The sequence below is a fragment of the Meleagris gallopavo genome, chromosome 2 (assembly GCF_000146605.3).
Source record: "Meleagris gallopavo isolate NT-WF06-2002-E0010 breed Aviagen turkey brand Nicholas breeding stock chromosome 2, Turkey_5.1, whole genome shotgun sequence".
Classification (NCBI taxonomy): Eukaryota; Metazoa; Chordata; class Aves; order Galliformes; family Phasianidae; genus Meleagris; species Meleagris gallopavo.
In genome coordinates this window covers 105,348,573-105,376,239 of record NC_015012.2, presented here as the reverse complement: position 1 = coordinate 105,376,239, position 27,667 = coordinate 105,348,573, and the positions used below count along the sequence as shown (strand labels likewise).

At 40.0% G+C, this 27,667-nt stretch overlaps 1 protein-coding gene across 4 annotated transcripts in view; it reads right to left on the bottom strand.

The window, feature by feature from the left end:
• Nucleotides 1-27,667, bottom strand: part of MSRA (methionine sulfoxide reductase A) — a 213,904-nt gene that overhangs the window by 172,838 nt on the left and 13,399 nt on the right. For 3 of the 4 annotated variants that reach the window (XM_031552651.1, XM_019613395.2, XM_010708107.3), the window contains exon 2: nt 164-232. Coding sequence is in view for 1 of the 4 variants with exons in the window: in XM_010708107.3 (XP_010706409.1) it covers nt 164-206 (43 nt within the window). In the remaining 3 variants the exon portion in view is untranslated. Of the gene's footprint in view, nt 1-163; nt 233-27,667 lie in introns of those variants that run through there. The other variant, XM_031552652.1, reaches the window with a different exon arrangement.

Sequence of the window (27,667 nt, the reverse complement as noted above, 5' to 3'; positions counted from 1 at the left end):
TATGCTCCTCCTGGGGCACGAACATCTCCCAAAACTATCAGTGGCTCGAGCTGATCGTAGTGATAAGAAAATGGCTGTGGCAGCCCAGATTCTGAGCGTGCCTGAAAATAAGAGATTTAACACAATACATCTGAAAGCTTTAATTCTAAAGCTGATGCCTTACCAAATATAGCCATCTGCGTTCCCTCTGGGAAAGGTTCTACCATTCTGTTTCCATTGACATGATGTTTATCTAGAAGGGAGAAAAAAAAAAGTAAAAATGTATTAAAATATACACTTTCCATGAAAACATGACTATTGACACCTGACTTCTGATTTAACAAAGCTCTCCTGCACGACTCCCCAGTAACTGGGACTCTGTATCCTCTGAGCCTATTTCTCAAAAGCACAGCTCTCTACAGACCCCAGGACATAAAGTGGAGCTGAATTCCAATGTTAAGTCAAGTCAGCTGAAACCAAAGTAACGCATGCATGTAGAGAACCACGCATCAACACTGACTGTTACAGGTATAGCACTGATCAGGCAAGCAGATAAAGCAGGGATAAGCTAATTCTCTGTCGCTGCTAGGACACAGTGCTCCTCCACAACAAGTTTTTCAGTGTGATCATGCATGAATCCCAGATGCCTACCTTGAGCTGCAGTGTAACTCACACTGGAGGAGGGCATCAGACAGAAATACTACACAAATAATTTGCATAGAAGCTAAATAAGGACTGATATTCAGTCTTAAGGAATACAGTGCATGCAGAAAAGTGCACATGGACAGCACTGATGGTGCACACAGGCAAGTTTCTATGCAAGACAATGGTTGAAGCTCGCTTTGCTCCCTTTGGGACAAGATGGCTAAGAACTGCTCTGTTTCCAAACTTCTAGATAAAATATTCCTTACATCCCAACATACTTCTCTTTCATCTCATCTCTTCAGCATAAAGAAAATTCGAGCCCTTGTGATATCATAGGTTTATAATTATTACACAATCAAGACTGTATGTAGAACCAGGAACAGAGCACTTAAAGCCCTAGTTAGAATACAAAGATCCACAATGGAATATTCTCAGTCTTTTTCATTGCCATTCATTTCCTAATCACACTCTTCTAAGAGTCATTGCCAAGACTGGTGGAAAGGATTAAAATCATCTGAACTGACAATACAGGTTTCTGTCCACAAAACACTTTCTAGGGAGAAAGCCTAGAGATTTTCTCAGTATTATATTTCTCCCTGTAGTACAGAATCTGGTGTGGAATAAAACAGGTCAAAAAGAGAGCACAGGACTGCCTTGCAAACTCCCCAAAAGCAATATTTTTGATTAGCAGAGAGGCATAACACAGTTCTAATCCCAGCTGGCATCAAACATTTATCAACAGGCAGTGATAGGGGGAAAGCAGGGTTATCTGCAGTTGGTGCAAGAGGTCCCATGAAGACAATTGCTTACATTTAAGGAGATTGAATGTCCTGTGCCATGCAAGTCAAGAGAGGGGCTGCTGAAAGGAAATTGTTAGGAGGCTCCAGAGGGGTACTAATATGGCCAGTGGAACATGAGGTTAGCCATAGCTTGCATTACAAACATGATCTATAGCCATCTGAGATGGGCAAACAGTCAGGAAAATTATGAAACACCATGCAAGATCAAATAAACTAACCCTGCCCTGGTCCTGATAGCTGCCTTCATTTAAAGAGTGAATGACATACATGATGTATGATGTAGTTCTCATTTCAAATGGTAAAGCTTTCAATATATTAAAACTAGTATTAAACTTTTAGAGGTGAATAGGGCTTGAAAGAAAACAATGTTTTCAGACTTCTCAAGACATTCTCCAACGTTGTTTCAAAGATCATAGCTAAATAGAATAATTAATTTCCTTAACATTTATTTTACATTTTTTACAGTGTTCCCTGCCCTCTGCCTAGGTGCATTAAATAGCAGGAAAAAAAAAAGAAAAATAAACAAAATTTACAGGGGTTTCCACAAAGCATAAATTCTACCTTAGGAAGAAAGAAAATACATATTGGTATAAAGATTTTCTCAACAAATATACTATTCAAACAATACTGCAGTTTGGAGTTTTTACTGCTTTAATTCTCCTTTACAAGTTGGATCGAGGAGCTCCAGAAAATCAGCAAAACCTTGGCCCCGTGGAATTAGAAAAAAAATCTGACAGGCTTCCCATAACTTGCCAACAGAAACAATATATTGCATTTCCAAGTCATTGTCATTCCAGAGACGCAGGCTTACAGCATATAAAATAGAAACTACAGAGACTAGCAGTGAACATACGGCTGGCTATGAAAGTCAACTTCAGCTTCCTACTGGTGAAAAGTAGGTCTTACCTTAATACAGTTGGTATTTTAAGTGGTAATGCTTCAATGGACTACACTTCCAGTACCTTCAGGCACTTGGAAAAGAAGAGTTGGGAGGACATGGATGTCTTATAACATCATCGTGATCCTCTTGACCCTTATGATTTCAACAGAAAGCCGATTGGTAAGGGAAAACTTTTTCTTAAAATTGATATTCAGGCTGATAGCATTTTTGTCTACATAATTTCTCAATGAAGCAACGTGGAACGTCCTCTCAAAACTACCACATGCTGCTCTAGCCTCAATAGCAGGGATTCTCTACCATTTTTCAAACTAAGTCTGAGAGATATCTGCAACATGCAGTGCTCCCTGCTGAACAGAAATAGTATGCACTGAAAGCAACACATATCCTGGAGGTCTTGACATTCAACTTTAGCTTCAGGCAAAATCTGCTGTAGAGATACACAGTGCTGGGCCCTTTCTCCTGAGATGCTCCGGATTTTTATGGAAATAATCTTTAGACTCCTTTCTTTCTGTCTGTGAAACAGCATAATATATGGAAAAATAATCAAAAGTAGCTCAGTAGAATAATCAGAAGTTGCTCAGGTCTGCAGTACTTCTTTAGCATCATTCAGTCTTTGAAGCCTAACACTGAACACTTTCTAACATAGTCCTACAACTGTCCTTTGCTAAAGATTGACTGAACTCAAGTAAAGTTAAATGCATGGATTAGAAAGAATGGCTCGGGTTGGAAGGGACCTCAAGGATCATCAAGTTCTAACCGCCCTGCTGCAGGCAGAACTGCCACTCACTAGATCAAGTACTAGATAAAGCTGCCTAGGGCCCCATCCAACCCTTGGACACCTCCAGGGACGGGGCATCCACAACCTCTTTGGGTAGTCTGTTCCAGCACCTCATCACTCTTCCAGTGAAAAACTTTCCTAACATCTAACCCAAATCTCCCTTCCTTTAGTTGAAAACCATTCCCCCTTGCCCAATGACTATTTACCCGTGTAAAACATTGACTTCCCTCCTGTTTATAATCTCCATTTAAATACTGTAAGGCCATAATAAAGTCCATCCACAGTCTTCTCTTCTCCAGACTGAACAAGCCCAGCTCTTTCATCCTGTCTTCATAGGACAGGTGCTCCAGCCCTCTGATTATCTTCGTGGCCCCCCTCTGGACCCTCTCCAAAAGCCCAACATCTATCCAATATTGAAGGCCCCAGTCTGGGTGCAATACTCCAGATGAGGCCTCACAAGGGCAGATACAGAGGGTCAATCACCTCCTCTGCCATCACTATTCTGAAGCAGCCCAGCATACCATTGGTCATCTGGGCTTCAAGGGCACACTGCTGGCTAATGAGAAGTTTTTCACCTACCTGGACTCCTAAGTCTTTCTCAGCAGGGCTACTCCCAGTTCTTCTCCTAGTCTGTATCTGGGATTAAGTTGACCTAAGTGCAAAACCTTGCACTCCTCTGTGTTGAACCTCATTAGGTTTACAAGTGCCCACCTTCTGAGTTTATCAAGGTCCCTCTGTATGACATCCCTTCTTTCTCCCATATCAGCTGCACCGCTCAACTTGATGTTATCAGCAAACATGCTGAAGGTGCATTCAATCCCATCATCTATGTTAAATAAAGATGTTAAATAAAGATGTTAAAGAGTACTGGTCACAATACAGAACCTTGGGGGACACTGCTCATCACCAGCCTCCACCTGGACACAGAGTGACTGACCACAAACCTCTGGCTGCAATTTCACAACCAGTTCCTTATCCACCAAATAGTTCACCCTTCAAATCCATATCTCTCCAATTTAGGGATAAGGATGTGGTGGGGGACCATGTCAAAGACCTTGCAGAAGTCCAGGTAAATGACATTAGTTGCCTTTCCTTTGTCCACCATTACAGAATGCCACTAGACTGGTCAGGCACAATCATCCCTTGGTGCTGTGCTGGCTGCCTCAGATCACCTTCTCATCTCTTACATGCCTTAAAATGTCTTCCAGGTGGATCTGTTTCATGATCTTCCCAGTACAAAGCTGAGGCTCATCAGTCTGTAGTTCCCCAGGTCTTTCTTCCTCCCCTTCTAATAAATGAGAAGTGGACTTTCTCCAGTCACTGGGAACTTTGCCTGAGAACCACAACTTTTCAAGAGTGGCTCAGCAACCACATCAGCCTGGGATGCATGTTGTCCAGCCCAATAGATTTGTACAGATAGCTTCATGAGGTAGTGTTGGACGTGTTTTGTCCTTACAGTGAGGGGTACTTTGCTCTCCCAGTTCCCACCTGGAGGTTCAGAAGTGTGAGGTTCAGGGACGTGAAAAATATGAGAATCCTGGCAGCCAATGAAGTCTGAAGCAAAGAACTCATCGAGTACCTCAGCCTTATCTGTTGTAGACAGCTCTCCTTTCTCATCTATCAGGGAAGTTACACTCTCTTTAGCCTGTCTATTCTGATCAATGCACCTACAGAATCTCTCTCGTTTTTAATATCCCTCCCCAAGTTCAGTTCCATCTGTGCCCTGGCTTTCCTAATTCTATCTCTGTATGTCTGGACAGTACCCTGTATTCTTCCTAGGTTGCACATCCTTGTTTCCATTGCCTGTACTTGCCCTTCTTTTCCCTCAGTTTGACCAGCAGGTACTTGCCAAGCCATGTCAGTTTCCTGCCCCCTCTGCCTGCAGTAGGCAATATCTGTACTAGTAAGCCATTAAAATAAACAAGTCCTATCTAGAAACTATTTGACAGTGTGTTAATTAGCCTAACCAAAATGACATTATACCCTATCTTAGCAATCTACCAGTATGGACAACTAAGTTCCTGTGCCTAGACCTGTTCTTGGGAATATTTTAATTTATTAGCATACACTTCAATTATCTTCACAGTTCCACGTACGTCAATGGTATCACACCAGTAATAGAAATTTAACAACAGCAGATGTTCTAATGAGAAATGTATAAAAATACATTTCCTTTCAGACCAGCCTGACTTTGGCTTTAAGCAGATTTACTCTTTTGCTTGTAGGTATAAGTCTAGAGGAAAATCAAAGCCCTGTTACATAAAGACTTGCTGCTGTTAAGTTAGATTCCTAATACACTCATTGCCAAGGCATTTATAGCACATATCAGGCCTTTAACAGAATACAGCTTGCAATTAATAGAGACTTAAGCTTGTACTTCTGTCTTAAACAAACAACATTACTGCACTTGTGTACTATTGAGCAGTCAGATACACATAGGCAAAATCATCTCTCACAGCAATACAGATGAAAGTTGCACCAAGAATGAAATTAGCAATACAGAAAGTCTATACAGGGCATTCTGCATAACTGCAGATATCTGAGAGGAACCCTAGGATAAGATAACAGATGTCATTAATGAAGATGAGCTCCCTACTTGTGGACTCAAATGAAGCAACCTTAAAAAGATTTGGCTTTCACAGAATGCTGATCCAGCACTGAGTGAAAATGAGAAATTTTCTGCTCTCAAAATATTCAACCTCAAGCAATCATAGCAGAGATTTAAAAACATTATTTTTTATTCGCCCATAAGAGATTCATTTGTTCTTCATATTTATCTTTTGTTTTTTAAACCATTAGGGAATATTTAGACTGCATATCCAAACTTGTTTTGTCAGAGCGGCCAGAAAGTTATTATTTTTAAATGAAAACTGAGATTCTCTCATAATCAAATTAATCTAGGAGTAAGGGTCATATTTACACACAAGGACTGTTAATTTGCCATGGTAAGCACAGCCAGGAATTGAATTGAAAATAGCTGATTAACCAATTACCACGAGCCTCCTCCTTCCCTAGCAGCTTTGCAGGGCTAGGACTTGGAACACAGCTCTGCCACCCGTTCAGCACAAGCACAGTGACTGCATGGGGAGAGGAGGAAAAGGGATAAGCCATGATGGGGTGACGGAGGCTGATTTGGTACCTAAAGCCAATCAGCTGCTTGAACAACCCCTCTTCCCCCATCTGTTTTGTCTCAGACGCTTTTCCTCCGCTTTCTTTCACAGCAATATTACAGAGGTTTGTTCTCCATTGGTACACCAAACACCCACTTGGCCGTCCGCGTGGCAACAAGATCACTGAGGAGCTGGAAATATCTGATGAATGACCCTATGTCATTCTATGACAGGCTAGAAGATATAAGAAGTTTGTAGAACAGTTATGAAAATAGCTAAGTGGCAAGTACTTGCAAAAGTGTCATATAAGTAATAAGATATTATCCTAAGAGTTGAAAGGTGGGCACCAAAGAAACAGGCTGGATATTTCAGGTTGGATATTAGGAAAAATTCCTTAGAAAGTGCAGTGAAGCAGTGGCACAGCTGCCCAGGGAGGTGGTGGGGTCACCGTCCACGGAGGTGATTCAGAGCCATGGGGATGTGGCACTGAGGGACGTGAGGAGTGGGCATGTTGGGGTGGGCTGGGTTTGGACCTGGGGATCTTAGAAGTCTTTTGCAATCAGCATGATTCTGAGTCTTTGGTTCTACGATTCCATAAAAGCAGTGCTCACTTTTACAAAGTCTTAGGTGAACATGATGTATAAAGCTAATATTTAGCACGGTTGCCAGATTCGTTTTAACTAAAAGTTCCGATGCAATAAAAGGGCATACAACTTCAAGCCAGGCCTGTATGAAAAAGACTGCTTCCTCCTGAATAAACAGTGGTGAGGAAAAGTGTTCCTCGCTGAATAGGCAAGCTATCTAAATGCCTCCTTCTGCATTTTGGATGTGAGAGGAGTGTGTCATCCATAACCACAACTCCACCTCCTTAAAACACGGTGATGAAAAGTGGGATGACAGACACCATTTGAAAGCTCTGCTTATAATCTGCAGACAGGCTGATGGCATTTCACTGTGACCTATAGCCAGAATGTTCTTTTATTTGAAAACACATTGAAAGCCCAAGTTTAACTCTGGTGTCTGAGATTGTGCTCTCCAGAAGGACCACAATAAAATGAACGCTGCGATGAGAAGGTGTCAGATTCATTGCTTCTGTGATGGCTGAGAAAGCTTTACTGCTTGAGAAGACAGGATTATCAGCAGTTTGAAACCTGACACGACAACAAATCTAGCAGCAGCACGACTGAACCACTTTGCAAGGAGTAAGACATTCAGTAAAAGCTCCTCGTGGCATGATTGGTAACCCACTGCGAGATACGCGGGCTATCAGGCCTGTTCATCCCCTACTGCTTTTTCATATAACACATTTCACTGCTGTGCACCATCAATATACAGGACATAATTGAAGGCCAGTGGGTTTCCTTTCAGGCTTGTAAACAAGAAATTATCTAATTTGTATTTCCAGTGAAAGACCACAACATCTAGAAAAAATAGTGGAAATTTGGTAGTGCCACGCTACCATCTAATATCTAATGAGCAAAATGGTAAATGCTAGCAAAGAGAAGAAACACTAAGTGAGACACACAAGAGGGAGAGGGCTGCTCAACTTCAGGCCTCTGCAGAGCTAATGGTGATAGTAGGTGTGTGACTCATGGCAAAGTTTTGTCCATATATTCTTCTGAGCTGGTAACAAAATTGAAGCTCTTTCTTATATTCAGGTCCAGTTCAATGAGCAGAACTGTTAGTTGTACAAGCTCCCATGTAAGAAGAAAATCTAATGTCATAGCAGATGAAGTCCCAAGAGCTGAGTTTTAAATCACTTTGTTCCCCCAAGGGATATTTTCAGCTTGGAACACTGCTGCCAGAATCCAACCATTCATGTTTCCAAATCTGACAAGTCATTTTGGTGCTCGGCACTGGCAGAGAGATGGCGTACATGATCTACTGGGTATCTTTCACCTCTCGTTTCTGTACTTCCATCAACCTCCGTCAGTAGAGATCAGCTGTCAACTCACTACCAATTAAAAATAGAGGTCACCTCCGTAATGGTAACTCACTGCCTGCAACTAATTATAGTAGTGTGTCATTGTTCTCACACGGTGGTTCCCAACTGTTATTAAACAAGCATGATATTGTTAAATGGAAAATATTAGATTATGAATTTTGTTGAAAAATAAGTAACTGCTCACTTATTAAAATAGGTCACAAAAGGAAGAACAGTAGCTGAAAATAGATTCTGGAGATGATGTCTCAGATTCTGACACACAGTGTTCTGCTGCATCCATTCTATCAAACAGATTATTACACACAAACTGATTGATGCTACAAAATGTGATGCGCCCTAGCACAGCGTGTCAGTTCAGAACCCAGAACACATGGACTTCTCAAAAAACATAGGTTATTTTTAATGAACAAAGGCAAGATTATCGCACTCAGATTTTGTTCTTCTGTATTTCTTACTGGGAAAGGCACCAACAAGAACGACAGGAAAATAAGTTTTTGAAAACGAAAATGAATTCATCTCTTAGGAGAGGGCAGTGGGGAGACAGAAGGGGAGAAAAAGCGATTCTGAAATTTCCAATCTACTGGGGTTTGCAGATTAGTGGCTGAACAGCTGTGCCTGTAGCTGTGTGACTGTGCTAATAGGAAGCAGTATGTCATGTGGCGATGGACCACAAGGGAAGCCAGCATGGCAGTGTGAAAGGGTGGATGGGCTGCAAGGCCATCGGAGACTGTATCTGTGATTGGAAAGATAGGAACATGCGTATGACAATGAGAAAAGCCAGCTGTAGGGTCGTGCACAAGACCAGAGAGAGAGCAGATGTAAATCCTGGGTGCCCCCTATAGCAGCTAGGAAAAGGATGGCGGGGTGTTTAAGTAAAATGTAAGGATCAGAGATGTATTAGGGGGAAACTGCCAGAGGAAACTGCCCTAGAAATGACAATAAATGACACAAAACCACATACCATTATGTGACATTCATGCACACAGTACATGAGACCTCATAAACTGACTGTACCTGCACATGCTGCTGAATATATCTTCTGATTGTGTAGATCAAGTGTTTACATTTTGAGGTTTGGGGTAGATACATCAATGCTAAACTAAATACACTCAAACTGGAATTCATACCTCTTAGTTTTAGACATCTACAATGGATATCTGCAACTAAGAATTCGGCCTTGGATTCTTCTGTACTCTGGAAAGAAACAAACACTGCTGCAGTGATTCATGCGACATATTTGGGATGTTTTCTTCAGGATAAAATGAACCATATTCAAAAGTGACAATTTCTCAGTGTCAATTATAAGGAAACTACTGATCAGCTCAGATGAATTCCACCTCCATCACCTTCAATATTATCACTGAGATTTATGACCTAGTCAGTGGGAGGATTATATGTACCTGCGTCCACATGCATATTCATCAAAGTAAGGCCTTGGCACCAGTAGAGATTCTGAGTTATAAACCAGAATAAATAAAACAGACAAATGTATATAAACCAGACAAATGTTAACAGTAAAACGTTTGATCAAAATAGCAGAGGAAACAACAGCAGAAAAAAAATGATCTTATCTACAGGGGTTGCTGAAAGGTATGCAATCTCATATCCAGTTTTGTTCTGTACTGCAGTCACAGAGCTCTAATTAACACAGTGTTCACCCAGGTTAGACAGTTCGCTTTTGTTGAAGTGGACAAGAAAATTTCAACAATTATTAGCCTGCTTCTGCATAGCATACGGTCAAACTGATGGTACACTTACCTATAGAGATTTCAGCTGCCAGCCTGGTATCATGACGTGGTAACCCAAACTAAAATAATAAAATTAATATTGAATTTTGTGTGTGCAACTTAATGCTTGGCTGGTAAATGATTGGGGTTGATAATTATCCTCTTCTACAAATGAACAGGCCAGCATGCCATCATATGAGAGAATAAAGCAGCACTCTGTAACGATCAGCAGTGCACCGAGTGCCTAGAAAAAGCCCTAACCCAGAACAGAGTGTGATATTGAGATATCATGGTAAGGCAGACAATTATGCCATTTCTACCATTCCTGCTTTTCAGGCACTGCCAGCAGCATCTGGTTGTCAGTGCAGGAATTGAACAGAGCTGATAAAATACAACTGGACTTTATTGCTGAGCTCCAGACAATGCCTTTCCAAGCCCTACTTGAAACCCTTATCTAAAGCAGCTTGGATAAGAATACTATCAGACAGAAAGATCCAAACAAAGGCTGATAAGCACAGAGTTGGGAGGAGATGTCCAGTGGGGTGTGGCAAGGAGGATTGTTAAGCCTGGGTTTATTTAGCAGCTTTATTAATGATCTCAAAGACGGGGTGAAAAGCACATGAATTAAACATGCACTGGATACTCAACTGGGACATCATGTGTGCACCATGAAAAATGAAAACCAGCACAAAGCTCTAGGCAGAAATTCTGCAGTGAAGCACAGAGAGATGCAAAGTAGCTCCAGGAATACTTCGGTTTGCTTATTGTAGAGAAAGGGCTTGTGCCCCAGTCTTTCTAGAGGAAAAAAACATCTGAAAGAGCAGGAACCAGACCCTGAGGGAAGGACAGAAGATTCACAGGATAAATAAAGTCTTATAATGGCCAGACCTTGGAAACCCATGTGTCCTCAGCTTCTCTTAAAGAGACTGCTGCTGCTGGGGACGCAGTCCCAGTCTGTATGCTTCCTGGCACTTCTTGGCTCAGCATCTCCTTACTTGTGAATCATCAACGTAGATGCCAGATCCTTGCCTAGCTAGCGATAAAGAAAACCAGCTTCACAAAACAGTGCAGACCTAATGGTAAAGTCCCCAGATTGCTTAAATGCATTGCTTTCTTTCTTATTTCCTTTTACAAATTCATGTTTACATAAACGATCTTCTAAATGTGACTTTTGATTTTAGAGGATGCCCCTTTTCGAGGGTTCAGCCTGGGAGTAGTTAGGTCTTATGCCAGTTAATACTGGCTTTCTTAACACCAACAAGCTGTTACTGACTCTTTTTGTTCAGAGCTTCTCAAAATGAGACTACAGATATTTATGCTGGACATTCACATAACACATTCAAAGTGGAAGAATCCCTTTGAAATTCCTGGCTGGCCATGAATTTGTAGATAAATAGCAGTGCAGTGGTGTTTCAAGTTTTTAATTACATGCATAGAGGCATAACTCAAACATTTTTTTCCTGAAGAGGGAATCTCAGAGAAACATTGCTTCTGCAGTACACACTTATTTGAGTAATATTGCCGTATTATAATACTGAAGCAAAATATGTCACTGGGGCTAACAAGATCACACTAACTCCCTTGTTTCTCCTAAAATAGAGCATGGAAGAGCTTGATCCAGGAAAGGTTCCTCTTATCTACAGCACCTGGGCTAACAATGAGAAATATGCAGCACAGGGCAACCCATTGCTTTTAGGCATTCACAAACAGAAGAAATGAATCTTGTCTACAGATGACCACTTTTTCCCCACTGATTGATAGGGCCAATGGTGGTTAGCTCAGATGAAGACTTTTATGTCTGACCAAAGCAATTCCAACCAGAAAGACTATTTTCACTTCACTGAGAGGCAGTCCCTCCCAGAAAGTCACTCTCTTGCTTTTCTCTGTCTGTTCACTGATACTCTGTACCTTCAGGAGCCACAAATGCACTTCTCCATAATCAGTTTTGCATTTGTTCTCCTTGAAAATGGAAAAGGTAATTTTCAAGACCCAAGAATGTCGACAAAACATGTTTATCTGATTTTTCTATCTAAAAGTAATCTAATAAACATGTACTATGTTTCCCAGAAATCTGTTATGTTCATTATCCCACTAACAGAATGATGGGTCAAATACTTCACAAAGTTCACAATATCACTGATAAAACATGCCTTGATTCCTTATGCCAAAGATCTCAGCTAACTCCCTCTCCAGATAACCTGAAGTGCACTGATTGGCCTAATGAAACCCAATGGAGGGGGTTCAACAGTTCCTTTCTATTCGTGAGTTAACATCACTCAGTCACCTACAATTCAATTTTTCTAAGGCCCTGAGATTTTAATTTGAGTAATACTTCTATTAATTACAATGTCTAATAACAATGTCTAATTCAGACATCTGCTAAAAGTATGTAATGTTAATTTATTGGAAAATCTCCAGCAGTGCTCAATTAAAATGTTCCCCAGTTAAGCTAATGCATACGATTTGTAATGAATAGCAAAATTAGATGCCGTTAATAAAAATAATAGCAAATAAAAAAACAATAAAACCTTGAGTGTAAGACTGACAAAATTAAGGATGCAGAATTCTTCCTTAGGTGGCAGAACAGGAATTTTTGAAAATGGAATATTCTCACATGGGCTTGGAGCCTATCTGTAGAGCACTGCTCTAAATTAGCATCCACAGGAACTATTTGCTGCACAAAACTCTGCAGGAAATAGCATTAATCCTTACTAGGTTTTTCTTGTTTTAATTGCAGTTTTCCATCACAAGACATTTTTCACGCTCCTTAAGTATGTAGGCTTACGCAGAGGCCTATATTTGGAGAGGAGGCTTTGCTATTTTTAAATAATTACAGTGCTTTGCAGCATGTCTGCAGTGCCGTGAATTAGAAGGATAGGTGAAACAAACAGCGCATCTGCTCATAGGGAACACTGCCCTCCCGTTATCATTCCGTGCCTGACTGCGTGGCCCCACAAAGCCATTAATCTGTTGGGTTGGCTTTTTTTTAAACAGATCTACAAGAAATGATGGAAATGAGGAACCGTGCGGCCTCAGCAAAGCATTACAATACACCGCGGCCCCTTAAAGCACAGCTGACATTTCTTTCTTTCCTTGTGAAGATGTCAGCAGCTCTGAGCACGGAGCAGCGTGCAGACTGTGATATAGTATCTCCCTCATCCACGTTCCCCCTTGATGGCAGATTATCTGCCCGGAGGTGGCATTAGGCCTCCGTCAGCTGTCAGTCAGCAGATGAGCACGAACGGTCCAGTGCTTCATTCCCTTTGCTCTTGACAGTGATGGATGACCGGGCCCGGTGCTCAGCAGAGCCTGACGGGCCCAGGCCTCCCCTTGCAATCTGTTCCAAGCAAACTCAGCCTCCTTGTTGCATCTCCCCAATGCAAAGGTGCAGCCTACGGGCTTTCCTGACTCAAAAAGGGGAATTGCGGCTTTGCTCCTTGAAGAAGCTCGTAATAGTAAAAAATAAAGATGAGTACAGTGTCAGAAAAGAGTGCAGGCGCCACTTAGCTGCCCCCACATAAATATCTGACTCAAATCTGCAGAAATACACCTCAGCCTTAAATATGGTTTAACCAAAGCACTGCTGTCCTTGTGAAACAATATGGCATTGCTTCTCTTGTTGCATCCAGAGGGGATGGAACTTCATCTTGAGCAGAGACTGCATTTCAAGGCTAATACTCCTCTTTCTTAGCAACTAGAAATACATTGGAAAGTATTTTGTACTTAACAGAATTACTGTTTTCACTTCTATCTAAAGTCAAATATATTAGCCCAGCATTTTAGGTTCAAATTATGTTTCTTTACTGAAGCTAGTGAACACTGATCACAAAGCTAAGCACTGGCTGCTGCAAAACAGCATCTACATTTCAGGGATCCATGATGCTCCACAACTGACTTCTTCTCCAAAGTGCATAAGTGATTCAGGATGAGACTGTAGAGGACTCACAGATGGGTGGCCCAGCACTGTTACCTGGGGGAAAAAGCCCCAGGACAACAATAGAAGAGTGGAACACACAGATGTTCTCTGAATGGTGAGATCTTCCTCAACTGAATAGGTATTTAATTCACTGTAGGTAAGACTTCAGTGACTTCATGAACCTAGCAGACCAGTGGGAGTTGTATTTATTTACCTATAAAACGCTAAGCTAGGCATTCTGGTGGTGACTCGTAATGCTTCAAATCAAGAATATCTACGTTTATAGTACTGAACTGCTTCACTGAGATGATCAGGCTTCCTTTCAGGTAATGGAAAAGAACAGGTACGTCTTGTGCGATCTTCAGCCATCGTTCCTGGTCCAAAGCAAATCCATGAAAAGCATTGCACTGACTGACTAAATCAAGAACCTACAGTAGATGTAGATGGTAAATTAAATATGACACTTCGGTGTTTACAAAAATCTTATAAGCAGATCATACACAGCACATTACTAAAATACCACTTCAGAGTGAATACAGCTGCTGTGATGAGTAAAACATGTTTGTCTGGCTTTTAAGAGCATTAAAGGACTAGCAAATCCAGAAGAGTTAGATATAATTGGTACTGAAAGATTAGAGGACATCCAGAGACAGAATAGCAAAGGTTATGTCACGGGTCGGGTGCTCCAGCAGAAGTGCAAAGGATACACAAGGAAGGAGCACAAATACTCCCAGCCTCACTGCCAGACACAGCAAGCTCAACCTTGTCTTTGACACAGAATCACAGAATCACCAAGGCTGGAAAAGACCTCCAAGATCATCCAGTGCAACAGTCCACATACCATCAATACTTCCTCACTAAAGCATATCTTTCAGTACATATCATCACCTCCAGGGATGGTGACTTCACCACCTGCTTGGGCTGCAGAGCCTGACCACTCTTCTGGAGAAGAAATTTTTCCTAACATACAACCTGAATTTCCCCTGCCAGAACTTGCTTCCCAAGTTCTAGAATTCTCCTTTTGAAAAGAAGGAAACTAACCCAGGAATTTATTTTGACAGCTCTAAGTGGTAATATTCCCCAAGGTTAAACACTGTGAATTCTTCTGCATCACCAACAGGGGGATATGGCATTAAAAAGAACAATTCAGACAACTTAAAGTTAGACATAAGCTCTGGATTCCATTCTGGAGGTGTTTGCCTCCCACTCTCTTTCTCTCCATTGGAAGGAGAAACACAGGAGATTTTAGTTCCTTAACACTGAAGTTACCTTCTTTACCCTAAAGTTAGCTACACTACACTGCAGTTAGTTTCTGTGAATAACCTTACAAATTGCAACGAATTTCATCTTAAAGCTAGAATTTGTTTTGAAAACTATCAAAATGGACCTTTCAACTTATTATAGCATGAGATGTAGGCAAACAAAGCATGTATAGGCTGGTAATTCTAACACGATTCTTTGCGTTCTACTGCAGTCATTTTGAAATACCCTACCTTGATAATGCTTATATCCCCTTTGACTGTTACGGACTCAGCAGCTCAGCAACTCAAGACTGAGCACATCTGGAATTTGGCCAAATGAATCTAACAGTTTTTTACTATTTGCAGAGCAGCGATTTGTCATTGCTGCTGCTGGAATCTAATTTTAATATAATTTTCCAATGGACCTTGTATTTCTAAAGAATGTCATTCCCATGAGGAATAAAATAAACACAGAATAGTAAAGGGGCTGTGTTCTTACAGCAGCATTAGCTGCATCACAATATCTATGCTATTACCATTATTAACAGTAAAATCCACCTTCTTTACACAACAGGAACTGAAGTCTTCCTCCAATAAGGAAAGATAAATTATATTCTCCAAATACATAACACATTCCTTTAATACAAAATACACTTACTCTAACTAATAAACTGCATCCTTTCAGAAATTTTGCATTCTCTATGGTATTCTTAAGCTCTACAAGATCTTTAAAAAAGAATGTGAATCAACTCTATTATGTATTGAAATTAATTGAAATATTGAGCTTACAATGTAATTGAAAAAACTGGGGCGTAATGGATTTATCCATTGTGGTTTTACATGTTGTAGGTAAACTACCTAGAGCTCTCATCCATGGCTCAGGCTAGGCTTGTTGAGCACGGCTATGGTGTGACATACAACTCAGCAAAGCACCATCATTCTTTAACAGCTCACTTGCGTGTAACAATTTTATGGTTTGTAATGAATGAGGGATATGGGAATACTGCTGTATTTCAATCCCTTCAGCCCTGGATGAGTTCACTAAGTTCTCACTGCTTCTGTAACATCTCACGTCTGTGTATCTTCTACTACAGAGGCTGGCCACAGTATTCATTCCTCGGTTAAACCAGGAAATAGAAGAGAACTGCTGGGAAATCCTGCCTTGTACAATTTTATGAGCAGTACCAGCTAATGTTAGAGATTTCATGGTAGACAAAGCATATTTTTGGCAGATAAAATGGATGTGGGTTTTTTAACATTTTTCCCTTCATAAAATGACAAAACATAATCACGGTCTTAGTACTTTAATGTGTCTTTATCTACAAGAAGTAAATATAACATCAAGCATCCTGAGTTTATAATGCATAGTTTGCAGAAAACTGCAACAGTTCTACAGTATTTTTATCTTTATAATGCTGAAATAGCATTGCAAATGTCTCCAATTTGGTATTTTTTTTTTCTTGTCGCGTGTAATATGACCAGCTGCATCTTAAGGTACTACATAATGAAGGGCAGACTTTCAAAAGGATTCAGCAGCTCCCATTGAAATGACGGCTGATTTTCCTAAGAGCTCAGCACTTTATAATGTAAGATCTTTCAAAACTCTGACTCCTGTGTACTATTCCAATGAGCAATAAAAACAATAATTAGGTTTATCAAGAGTTGGCACGTATTCAAGCAGATTTCCTCCGGCTACTCTGACAGTATGGCCACACCAGGTTTGGGTAGATAGTGATAGGACAAGGGGGAATGGTTTTAAACTGAGACAGGGGAGGTTTAGGTTAGATATTAAGAGGAAGTTTTTCACCCAGAGGGTGGTGAGGCACTGGAACAGGTTGCCCAAGGAGGCTGTGGATGCCCCATCCCTGCAGGCATTCAAGGCCAGGCTGGATGTGGCTCTGGGCAGCCTGGGCTGCTGGTTGGTGACCCTGCACACAGCAGGGGGTTGAAACTAAATGATCATTATGGTCATTTTCAACCCAGGCCATTCTATGACTCTATGATTCCATACCTGTGAGTGCCAACCTAAAGATCAAACAATTGTCTTGCTTGAGGTCAGAAGCCATACAAGAAAGTTCCTAACATTGTGAAATTTTAAATGAAAGACACTTTAAATGAAAGAAAGAGAAGTCATCTCTGTCTTTACACAACGTAGATGGAATAGCGTTTAGATGCTGCCAAAAATGAGGAAGTAGCAAGCTTCTGCTACTGACTATAGAATATTCATTGGCAACACCCACAGGCTTTGTATGACATTATCACAGCTCCAAAATATCAAGTTGTTCAGTAAAAAAAAGTTATAATTAGATTCTCTGGCATTCTCACATGAAAACATATTGAACATATCCAATAATAATAATTAATTATGTTTTTCTCCACACTTTATAATATCTCTCAACATAAGATAATGTTTATTGCTCCAGACCCATAAAACACTCTAGACCCAGTTTAACAAGCAGTGAGGGAATAATGAAAATGTAATTGCTGCCTTTGTTAAGAAGGTTGCTGATGAACTTTATTTGGTATTTGAAAATTGGAAATCTGTGTTATGTGTTGAATACTAAAAGAAAACAACATATACGATTATTTATCATATAGGCTAATGTAAGTTAATAAAATTATCAGTGACCTCGGTGGGATTAGGATCTCTGAAACAGTTCATCCAGAAAGAGAATGGGTTAAAAACTCTTCAATTTTGATAACATTTAATCTGTGTATGCCACTCTGTTTTCAGATTTCATTGCCTTCCCCAAAGTGAAACAAAAACTTAATCATGATACTTCCAGCAGAGAGTTGGATGAATGCTTACTGGCAAGAATGTAAAAGCATTTCCTAATGAAAGTCACTCACATTTTGAAATTAATTTGCTTTGACCATGCTCACTTTGCTTTTGTATTTACTCTCTACGAATACTCAATTGATTGAATTTGCCTGCTATAACTGTTCAAGGAAAACCAATTTCAAAAATCACATAAGTGGGCATTCAAGAAGCAGAATTTAAAATTCACCCTTCTACTTTGTCTCAGTTACTGTGAAAGCCTCAATGGTATCTCATACTTAATAACTTTATTGAATTTATTCTCACAGCCCTCAGAAGGACAGAATTAGGAGCTACTTGGCATAGCTCTGGTAATAGAAGCCAGAAGCAGAGAGGAAAACTGAAAATGTACATCCTAAGGTCTATATTAGCAGTCCTAACAATATCATCATCTTCAGCTTAGTTAACAGTAAGGAAACAAGAAACATGAAACAATCGTGGCCAAGTACTACAATTTTTACTGCAAATGATCATAAGCAGTATGTAAACAATGGGAGGGGGTCAACGGCCAATATCTAACAAGGACAAAAGTATTTAGTAATTCAAGTACAAACAACACCATGTTGCAAATTCAAATGAGCTACCCTACATAAATTCATATATTTACATTCATGTGTGACTGTATAATTAAACTTCAGTAATTAATCTCAGTTTCAAATTCCTGACAGAAATACAATTAACTCCATAATTTTGAAAATATGGCATTGATTTACAACATACTGTTTAGCCCATATTATTTAGGCTATCTCTACAAATCTTATCTACCCATAGGCAGCTCAGATTTCTTGGTATGAGAGGAAGCCATGGCAGCAGTTGATGTAAATTGGAATGCTCTGCAGAGCCAAAAAATAAAGGCAATATGTATAAATACAGTGAGCAATAACCACCCACCAAAGCAGAGAGTGAACTTCAGATATCAGATGTGCCCTGATAGATGGATAGATGGATAGGTAGATAGATAGATAGATAGACAGACAGACAGACAGATCGAACTGTAAGAGTGGAAAGGACTTTCTGAATCCCAACTACATTAGGGAAGCCTAGCTATGAATTTACCAGGATGCTCCAGCACCAAGGCAAATTTGAACTAGGGTAAAGATTGAACCTTAAAGGATCACATAACAGCAGAATCACTCTGCTCTTGGCTTACTTGAAGTCAAGGTTCCTCTTACAAGTGAAAAAGTACTCAAGGGTCATTCAGGTGATCTATGGGAATGACTCCATTATAAAATAAGACATTTCGTGAAAACATGAGATTATAAGAAGCATTTATGAACTGTTAGAATTGCTCAACAGCATCATAAATATGGGAGCACTGAGAAAATGAAGGCTTGGTTGGAATTTTAAGTCCTTTGTTTCAGAAAGAATTAGTTGGAGCTTTCTGTGACACAGGTGCTCAAAAAGTTACTTCTTATTTCAGGCAAAGATAAAAGAAATGGAGTCTCCAAACCATTCTCTATAGTAAAGTACACAGCAGCAATAACCTGCTTCCTTAGGGCTTTCCATTTGGCTGAATATTTACAAAATGTTTTATTCATTTAAAGTAACATCATGCAAGAATTTTAAACAAGATTAATGAGTCTAAAGAGAAAATGGAGTTCCTGCTTTTAGATATTTAGATTTGAGATATTTAAGATCACATCAGTCTGGATGTGGCTCTGGGCAGCCTGGTCTGGTGGCTGGCAACCCTGCCCATGGCAGGGGGGTTGAAAGTAGATGATCTTTGAGGTTCTTTTCAGCCCAAGCCATTCTGTGATCATCTTTGGATGATTTTAAATGATCTTTTTTGTTTGTTTTACTAGTGAAAAGTATAGTATGAAGTATACTTTTTCTTGGTGAACATGTAAGATATACCTGCTTTATTCTTGGATCACATACTGTCTTTGCTCTGATGTCTTGTTTATGACTTTTCACTAGATACATCTGGTTCACTAAATAAAGAAATATCGTAGCAATCCTTGTTAAAATTTCAGGGCAAATGTTAGGCTTCAGATAATCTTCATATAATCTTCAGAGTATATTTATTATTGCTATTATTCTCATTCTTATATTTTGATTCTTCCTCCTTATTTTTTCCTACACACAGTTGTATCTGCTCTTAAAGCTTCCTGAGCAAAGGAATCTTCTTTGCATGTTCTCCATTATCCTGTACAGTGGAGCACCATTTTCCTTCTTCTCCTGTGTAACCAGAGATAGGATGAAAGGGAATGGCCTCAAGTTGTACCAAGAGAGGTTCAAGTTGGATAGTAGGAAAAATTTCTTCTCTGAAAAAGAGCCATCAGTGCTGGAATGGACTGCCCAGGGGCATGGTGGGGTTACCATCCCTGGAGGTGTTCAAAAAACATTTAGATGTTGTACCAAGGGTCAGGGGAAATGCTAACGTTAGGTGGACGGTTGGACTAGATGATCTCGGAGGTTTTTTCCAACCGTGGTGATTCTATGATTCTATAATTTTCACTAAACTGTTTTGTTAGGAAAGGCCACGTGCCATGCACTTTTTTGATGTTTACCATTTGGAATGTCTTCTTTTGACAATATGATTCATATCATTAATTTTAAACCTTTGCAAAACAGTATCTTCACTTCCTGCACAGAAAGAAAAGATGATAAATTCAGACACTTCTCTTTTAGGCTCTAAAATTTCTGCATTAAACACAGATTTCCATTATTACTGATCTAATAAGTCCTATTCTCATCTGGGCTATCAGTAACTCAATAAGTAATTACCATTCACCTTAGGCTGTTCCAGTCCATTAGACCAATACTGATGACTCAAGGGAGGCAATAAACGAAGAGCACACAGCTGATAAAAGAACAGACAGCGATGTGAGAAAATGCTGCTGCTGTAACTCATGCTCCATTGCTATGTTTACTGAGAAATGCTCAAATATTGCTCAATTTCATCTAAATTGATACGATCAAACATAGAGTAAGTTTATAGTTTTAATGCTTTATTTCCTTACACAGCTAAAAAGAAAAGCTGTTCAAACTGATGTTCCAGAGGAACGCAAGACCTATATTTATTTCCTGTCCAAGCATCATGGAGGCTACTGGAAGCTCTGCACACAGAGACTATCTGTGCTCTGCACTATCACTAGAGACTAAGAGTTGCCCTAGGGAGCTGAAAATCCATAGCTGAATTCACTCTGATTCTGATCTCACCCAGTCCATTGTATAGATGATGTCTGTCCAGTTATGCTGCTGAGAACCAGGTCAGAATAATGTTGGGTGGTGCAGTGTGAAACCACGAGTTGGACTCAATCCTTATGGATCCTTTAGAACTTGGGGTATTCTGTGATTCTATGATTCTATCACTACCCAATGGCTGTTGGAAGGAAGGAAAGAAAAGTGAATCACTGTAACACATCTTTGCTCAGACTGCAGCCAGCGCCATCCCAATGTTCTGCCCTGCTCAGAAAAGGACAGCATCTCAGAGAAGGCCAGTGAGAAACTGAAGCTCTTTGTTGAGGGGAGACATCAGGAGAAACAACAGCCACAAACTTAAGGAAGGGAGGTTCCAGCTGGATATCTAGGGGTAAGCTTTTCTCTAAGGATGGCAAAGCACTGAACAGGTTGTGTAGAGATGCTGCGGGATGTTTTACTTGCAGGTTTTCAAGACACAATCAAACAGAACCCTAAGCAGTGTGAATTCAGTGTGAATTCTGGGCAGGAGGTTTGACTTGAAACCTCCTGAGCCTTTTTCCATCCCAAATAAACCTCTATTTCAGAGATATGATAATTATTATGAGAAGAGAAACTTTAACAGATGATTGAGATGTCATCTCTGTCAGCACGCAGTATGAGTGCATCCACAACACCAAGTGGCAAAATGCAATAATTTGGTGATGAACTCCTGACAGCATTTTCAAGCTCAGCTCTTCTATCAAAAACTGCACATCACATCCAGGGTGTGCAGCCACTGCTCTGTGCTCTCATCAATGCTGACAGAAATGAATTAAAATTCCCTAACTGTCAACAAAACATTTTTAAAAGGATTTAGACTGTTTTGTTGAGTATGCTAACAGCATAAGAAATACTGGATCAGTGTCCACATTTTTCAACTCTTTGAAAAGGTAGATAATAGCAGGACAAGGGGAAATGGTTTTAAGTTGAAGGAGGGAAGATTTAGGTTGGATATCAGGGGGAAGTTCTTTCCTATGAGAGTGGTGAGGTGCTGGAACAGCTGCCCAAAGAGGCTGTGGATGCCCCGTCCATCCCTGGAGGTGTTCAAGGCCAGGTTGGATGGGGCCCTGGGCAGCCTGGGCTGCTGTGAAATGTGGAGGTTGGTGAACCTGAATCCTTGAGGTCCCTTCCAACCCTGGCCATTCTGTGCGATTGTGTGTGTGATTTAAAAGGTTCAAGATGTGGGAAGGTTCCTATTCATTATATAAATAATTGTACATTTGATTTCTCTATGCAAACTGGCTCATTAGTTTTGAGCAAAAATAATGTTTAACATTTATTTTATTAACATTTCTTTCTTCAAATCAAAATAGAGGTTCTACTAATAACGTCTGCCCTATAACTACATTTTTCTGAAATAAGTGAGGTCAATCACAGATTCGGAATAATGATCAGAGATGGGGCATTCCTAATATCAATATTTAGTGCTGATCAAGGAACAAAAAGTATTTTTATGTAGATTCTTATTATAAAAAAACAATTGTTGGTAGTTTAGCTACTTGACATCTAAAAGTCTTCCAAGAACTTCTCCATAAACTTCCAGAAAAGAATCTTAAGATTCCTTACAAAGGTGTATTTTTTTTAATCATCTATAAGAAACTCTCTTCTAATTAAGGAGTTTTAAATTATTTTTGTGATCATTCTTTAAAATGCATTTATTTCTTTTCTTCTATAGGTAAGTCATAAATTTACCTAATTTGCCACCGAGCTCACAGATTTAAGAAGCACGTGCTTAGACTAATTCACATCTAATGAATGTTGTGAATCCTACTAAGGATTTATGTTCACCAGTCTTACGTTGATCAGGCTATGAAAGAACTTCTAAGAAAGTCAACCCTTTATACTCGTTTTACAGATGGAGGCCTATGAAAGTTCACAGGATCAGCCCAAACAACTTTACAGCCTTGCTGATGACACGCACAAGAAAATTTTTAATGGGCTGATCTGTAAGGAAAAGCGTCTCTATTAAGATGTGTGGTTCCTCTCTCAGTGGTTAAATGATTGTTTCCAGAAGCAATAATCAGCTGCTGATATGAAAGCACCCAGTTAATTAGCTAAAGATTGTACTATTCGAAGAAGCTACATTATTCAGTCAACCATGGGAAATAGTTTTATTTTACAATATTATTAAATGCCACATTTGAAATTGTTTAGCTGGTAATGCCTTTCACTGGAAAAATATCTTTGTTCATTAATAACTGCAAAAGAAAATACGCAAAATCTAGCAGCTACGTTGTGCAACAAGATAGCTCCTTTCTACCACTTCACAACTTTTAATTACTGTAGTAGAGACTAGAATAATACCTAATAAACATTCATATTAAATTATTGGACAGTGAATTGAAAATCAAAATGCAATTAAAGAATTTTCCTTGTTACATTTCATGTAGAAAGTGGAGTACAAAGTGTTTTTTAACAGACCCTTTTGAAACTACAGTGAATCACCAAAACATTATTTCTGTGCCAAAGAGTAGGACTAAAATCTGGTTTAATTACAGAGAAAGTTCACAACCACTGAGAAATCCAGATTTCTGTGCCAGAAGGATGGAGAGCTGCTCTGGTCCTTTACCAATAATGTCTAGATCATCAACTAATGGAATAGCAGGGTAACAGCATCTATAAATATGAAGTGTGAGATTTATTTAAGCTAATACGCTTTCCTAAAATCTACATGATGGACACATACTGCTCCTTCTGTGGGCAGCAGAAAGCAAGCAGCACCCAAACAAATGAACTCCCCTTCTACCTAAAACCCATTTAGCAACAAAAACAAGAAATGTCTTTTGGCAACCAACTCTAGCGTTGGACCATGAGTTTAGCATAGACACCTTTTATCTTAATACGAGGGTGGAACAACTAACTGGAAACTCGTCTGCATATCTTCTACTTCAAAAGTAAAGATGGATGTAGACCAGTGTATACTTGGAAGTCATTTTTGTGATTTAAAATACTGGCAGAAGACTCACTATACCGCCTAAACATTGCAAGTTCTGATATGTTTGGGGTTTTTCTTGCAAAACTGTAAACCGTAATTATGTAGCCTACGCATTAATCTCTAAGGCAAATATACACATGTAGAAGAATAGACATATGCATATACCTATAATCCTATATACATATACGTAGGCATACAAGACAATCAGAATGTTGCCTGGTTGAGCAAATCAAAAAGTAGATACAGTAGGCAGTGGGAAAGCAGGAAAAATTGCTTCCTGCTCTTTGATTCCATTTGCTGCTTTGAATTTCTTCCACAAAGTTGCAAGCATGCAATGGTCAGAAAAAAGCATGAACCATGAAAAATGAAATTGAGAGGGAGGCTTCCTCTAGAAGACCTATCCTGCAAACAAAACTCATACAAACCTTTCCCTGTCAATGGTAACTTCTGAGAAAAAAGAGGGAACTGCTTGAGAAGACAAACATCCTTTTCTGATTGATCTACCCAAAAATTTCATCGCATTCAAAGTCAACATTCATGTCCAGGTTGGAAAAAATGAGCAAAAGCAGAAAGAAACAGAAAGTGTGAATAAGGGAGTTTGGCTCTCTCATAGTGGAGCGTTAGTCAGTACTTTTATATGGAATCAGACCTAAGCCAGCACAACTCTTTCTGGCTGTCCCGCCACTAAGCACAGCAAAAGTCTCATCTCTTGCTGAGATGCTCACAAATTTCCTAAGGAGAAATGAGCAATAATGGGCATTTGCAGTCTGCAGCTCACCAGAGGTATGCCCATCCAGTAAGTCAGCTCTGTAAGGAGAGATCTGAGGGTAGAAAGGTAAGTCTCCAATATGACAAACAGATCATTTGTTCCATCAAAGTAGCAGCATGATGGTAAAGAGGAAAGAGCACTAAAAACAGACAGAAGGGGAAAAGGTGCTGTAATGTCCTGCCGTGCACTAAGGAAGAGGGGGCTGAAAGTTTTAATGAGCAGAATTCTGAGTAGCTCAGCAAGTTCTGAGCTTTAAAAAAGGAACAAAAAAAGGAAAAATGAGCACGAACCCCCCTCTTTCAGACCAGACGTTCATAGAATCACAGAATCACAGAATGGCCTGGGTTGAAAAGGACCCCAATGCTCATCCAGTTCCAACCCCTGCTATGTGCAGGTCGCCAACCAGCAGACCAGGCTGCCCAGAGCCACATTCAGCCTGGCCTTGAATGCCTGCAGGGATGGGGCATCCACAACCTCCTTGGGCAACCTGTTCCAGTGTCACTACCCTGTGTGAAAAACTTCCTCCTAATATCCCACCTAAACCTCACCTGTCTCAGTTTAAAACTGCTCCCCCATGTACATGAAAAGATAAGGGAAGTGTAAGAGAAGATACTTGTGGAGAAGTGAGGACAAGGAAACTTTCATGTACTGACTGCCGACTTTGTGCAAGGAAGCAGCCCTTCAAAACACAGCACTTCCAAGCTCTAATAAGAAAGGATCAATAATGACAAAATGACATTTTGATTGCAGTCAGCTGAGAGGAAAAAGGATCTTGACACACTTCATGGAGGCAGGAAAAAGTAAGCACTGGAACAACACCAAGCCATTTAATTTAGAGCTAGATTCCTTCCTTTATGCTATTCCACAAACAGTACAGCTAAGATAAGAGGCAAAGAACTACTTCAGCTGAGAAGGGTGACTTATTTTAAAATGCTGGGAGGATTCCAAGTCTGAAATAGGCTGTCAGCTTGCTGATAAATTATAGAACATGACGGGCAATATTTGGTTGGGGAACTGTTCTCAGAAATACCTCTTCTCCCTCCCTCCTTTCGCCCAATCCTGTATCATCATTAGCACAGGAGTATAAAGACTGTAAGAAGCGTCCTTTAGGGCCATCACTACAGCTATCAGCCAAAAAAGAGTCACTCAAAAGCTACTGAAGGCGTTTTCGCAAACCTCCAAGTGTTTTGGACTCCCTTCTGTTCAGTTTTCCAAAAAATAAAGTCAATTGATTGCATGCTTATCACCTCTAGCACATTCATATGAATGTTGAATAAGCTCTACTCTTGCAAAAGAAAATAGAGATCAACTGGCAAACTCTTGTTCATCCCATTCAGACACAGCAACCCCATGAGCACAACTGGGCGCGAGCACATCACGAACACAAAAATGTGAAGAAGTCCCTGAATTCCTGTGACACATCTGGAAATGTTCAGGTATCAAAATACAGCTATTTTAAATATCAAACATAACAGAAGGTCCTGCATTAAAGTGTCTTTAGAGTGATGCTGCGGTTACTGTGGTTACTGTTCATGGGTAAATTTTGTTTTCTCAGCATCAAAATGCAATGAGAAAGAGGGCAGGCTTACTGAAAAAAAACCTGGAGTAAAGACATACTACCAAGATCACCAATTTAATAATATCCACACTCAAGGAGAAAGACTATGAATGAATGAAGTTCATTCGTGGTTCATAACCATCACGAAGTTGATGGATAAAAAGGACTGCAAGATCATCTTGTCTGATTAATTAGTAGACCATCTGATTATATTCATTTATTCACTCAATATATTCAGTTAATATTAATCTATTAAATACAGTAGTGTAATTTTTCCTGCCACTGCAATCCTATGCCTCCACCTTTCCAAGACGTCTAAAGGTAGAGAGGATGAATGAGTGAGGGGGGAAAGCAGAGACAGACCACAAGGTAAATGAATGTTCTAGAAACAGATGGGACTTACAGTTCAGTATATAACCCACGTTGCCATTGAAGAAACAATTTGGGGAGAAAGGTGGGAGATTTCCCAACTTCTCCTCACACTTTCCCAGCCATAGATCGTGCCCTGAGAGTCCCACAGATCTGTATGCTTCCACCCCGGTCAAAGGAACAGCACCAAAGAGAGCCATTAATATTTGTGCTTGATTAGAGGTTTTGATGTTCAAATCAGGAGTAAATGTTAATGACTTAATCAGCAGCGGAAAGAGAGATAATTTGAATTAGTGCTAGTTCTTGACAAGGAAAAAAATTTAATACAGGGAAATTAAATGATTTAAGAAGTCATAGTATTACAATCACGGATCTAAACAGTGTGCAACTGTAAATATGCTGAAGTCAGCTGCACAGGATTTGGATTCAGCCCTTACATTTGTCATAAGGCTTCTGAACTGGGGAAGGTTAATTATGTATAATTTAATGCTTTAAGTTGGGGATAATATCTCAGCAGCGTGGGAGATAAAAGTTCCGAAAGATTTTGAGGACCAAAAACAGTAACCAGAAAGCTATGCACCTAGGCTGGCACGTGTAAACTGAACTAAGCCACTTCCCAATCTAACTGTACTTCACTGTAAAGCAGATATTCAGGTTGGATATTAGGAACAATTTCTTTTCCAGAAGAGCAGTGATGCAGTGGCACAGCTTCCCAGGGAGGTGGTGGGGTCACCCGGAGGTGTTCCAGAACCATGGGGATGTGGCACTGAGGGACGTGGGCAGTGGGCATGGTGGGGTGGGTCAAAGGTTGGATTAGGTGATCTTAGAGCATTTTTCTAGCTTTAATGATTCTATGACATACGTGACGTATAAAACATACTACAGCCCAATTCATTTCTACCATTATATATCTCAAGATAACAATTAGAGATGGAGAAGCATGATCACAGCAGGTACCACTTCTGTGTTCTACTGCATGGAAGTGCATTGCAG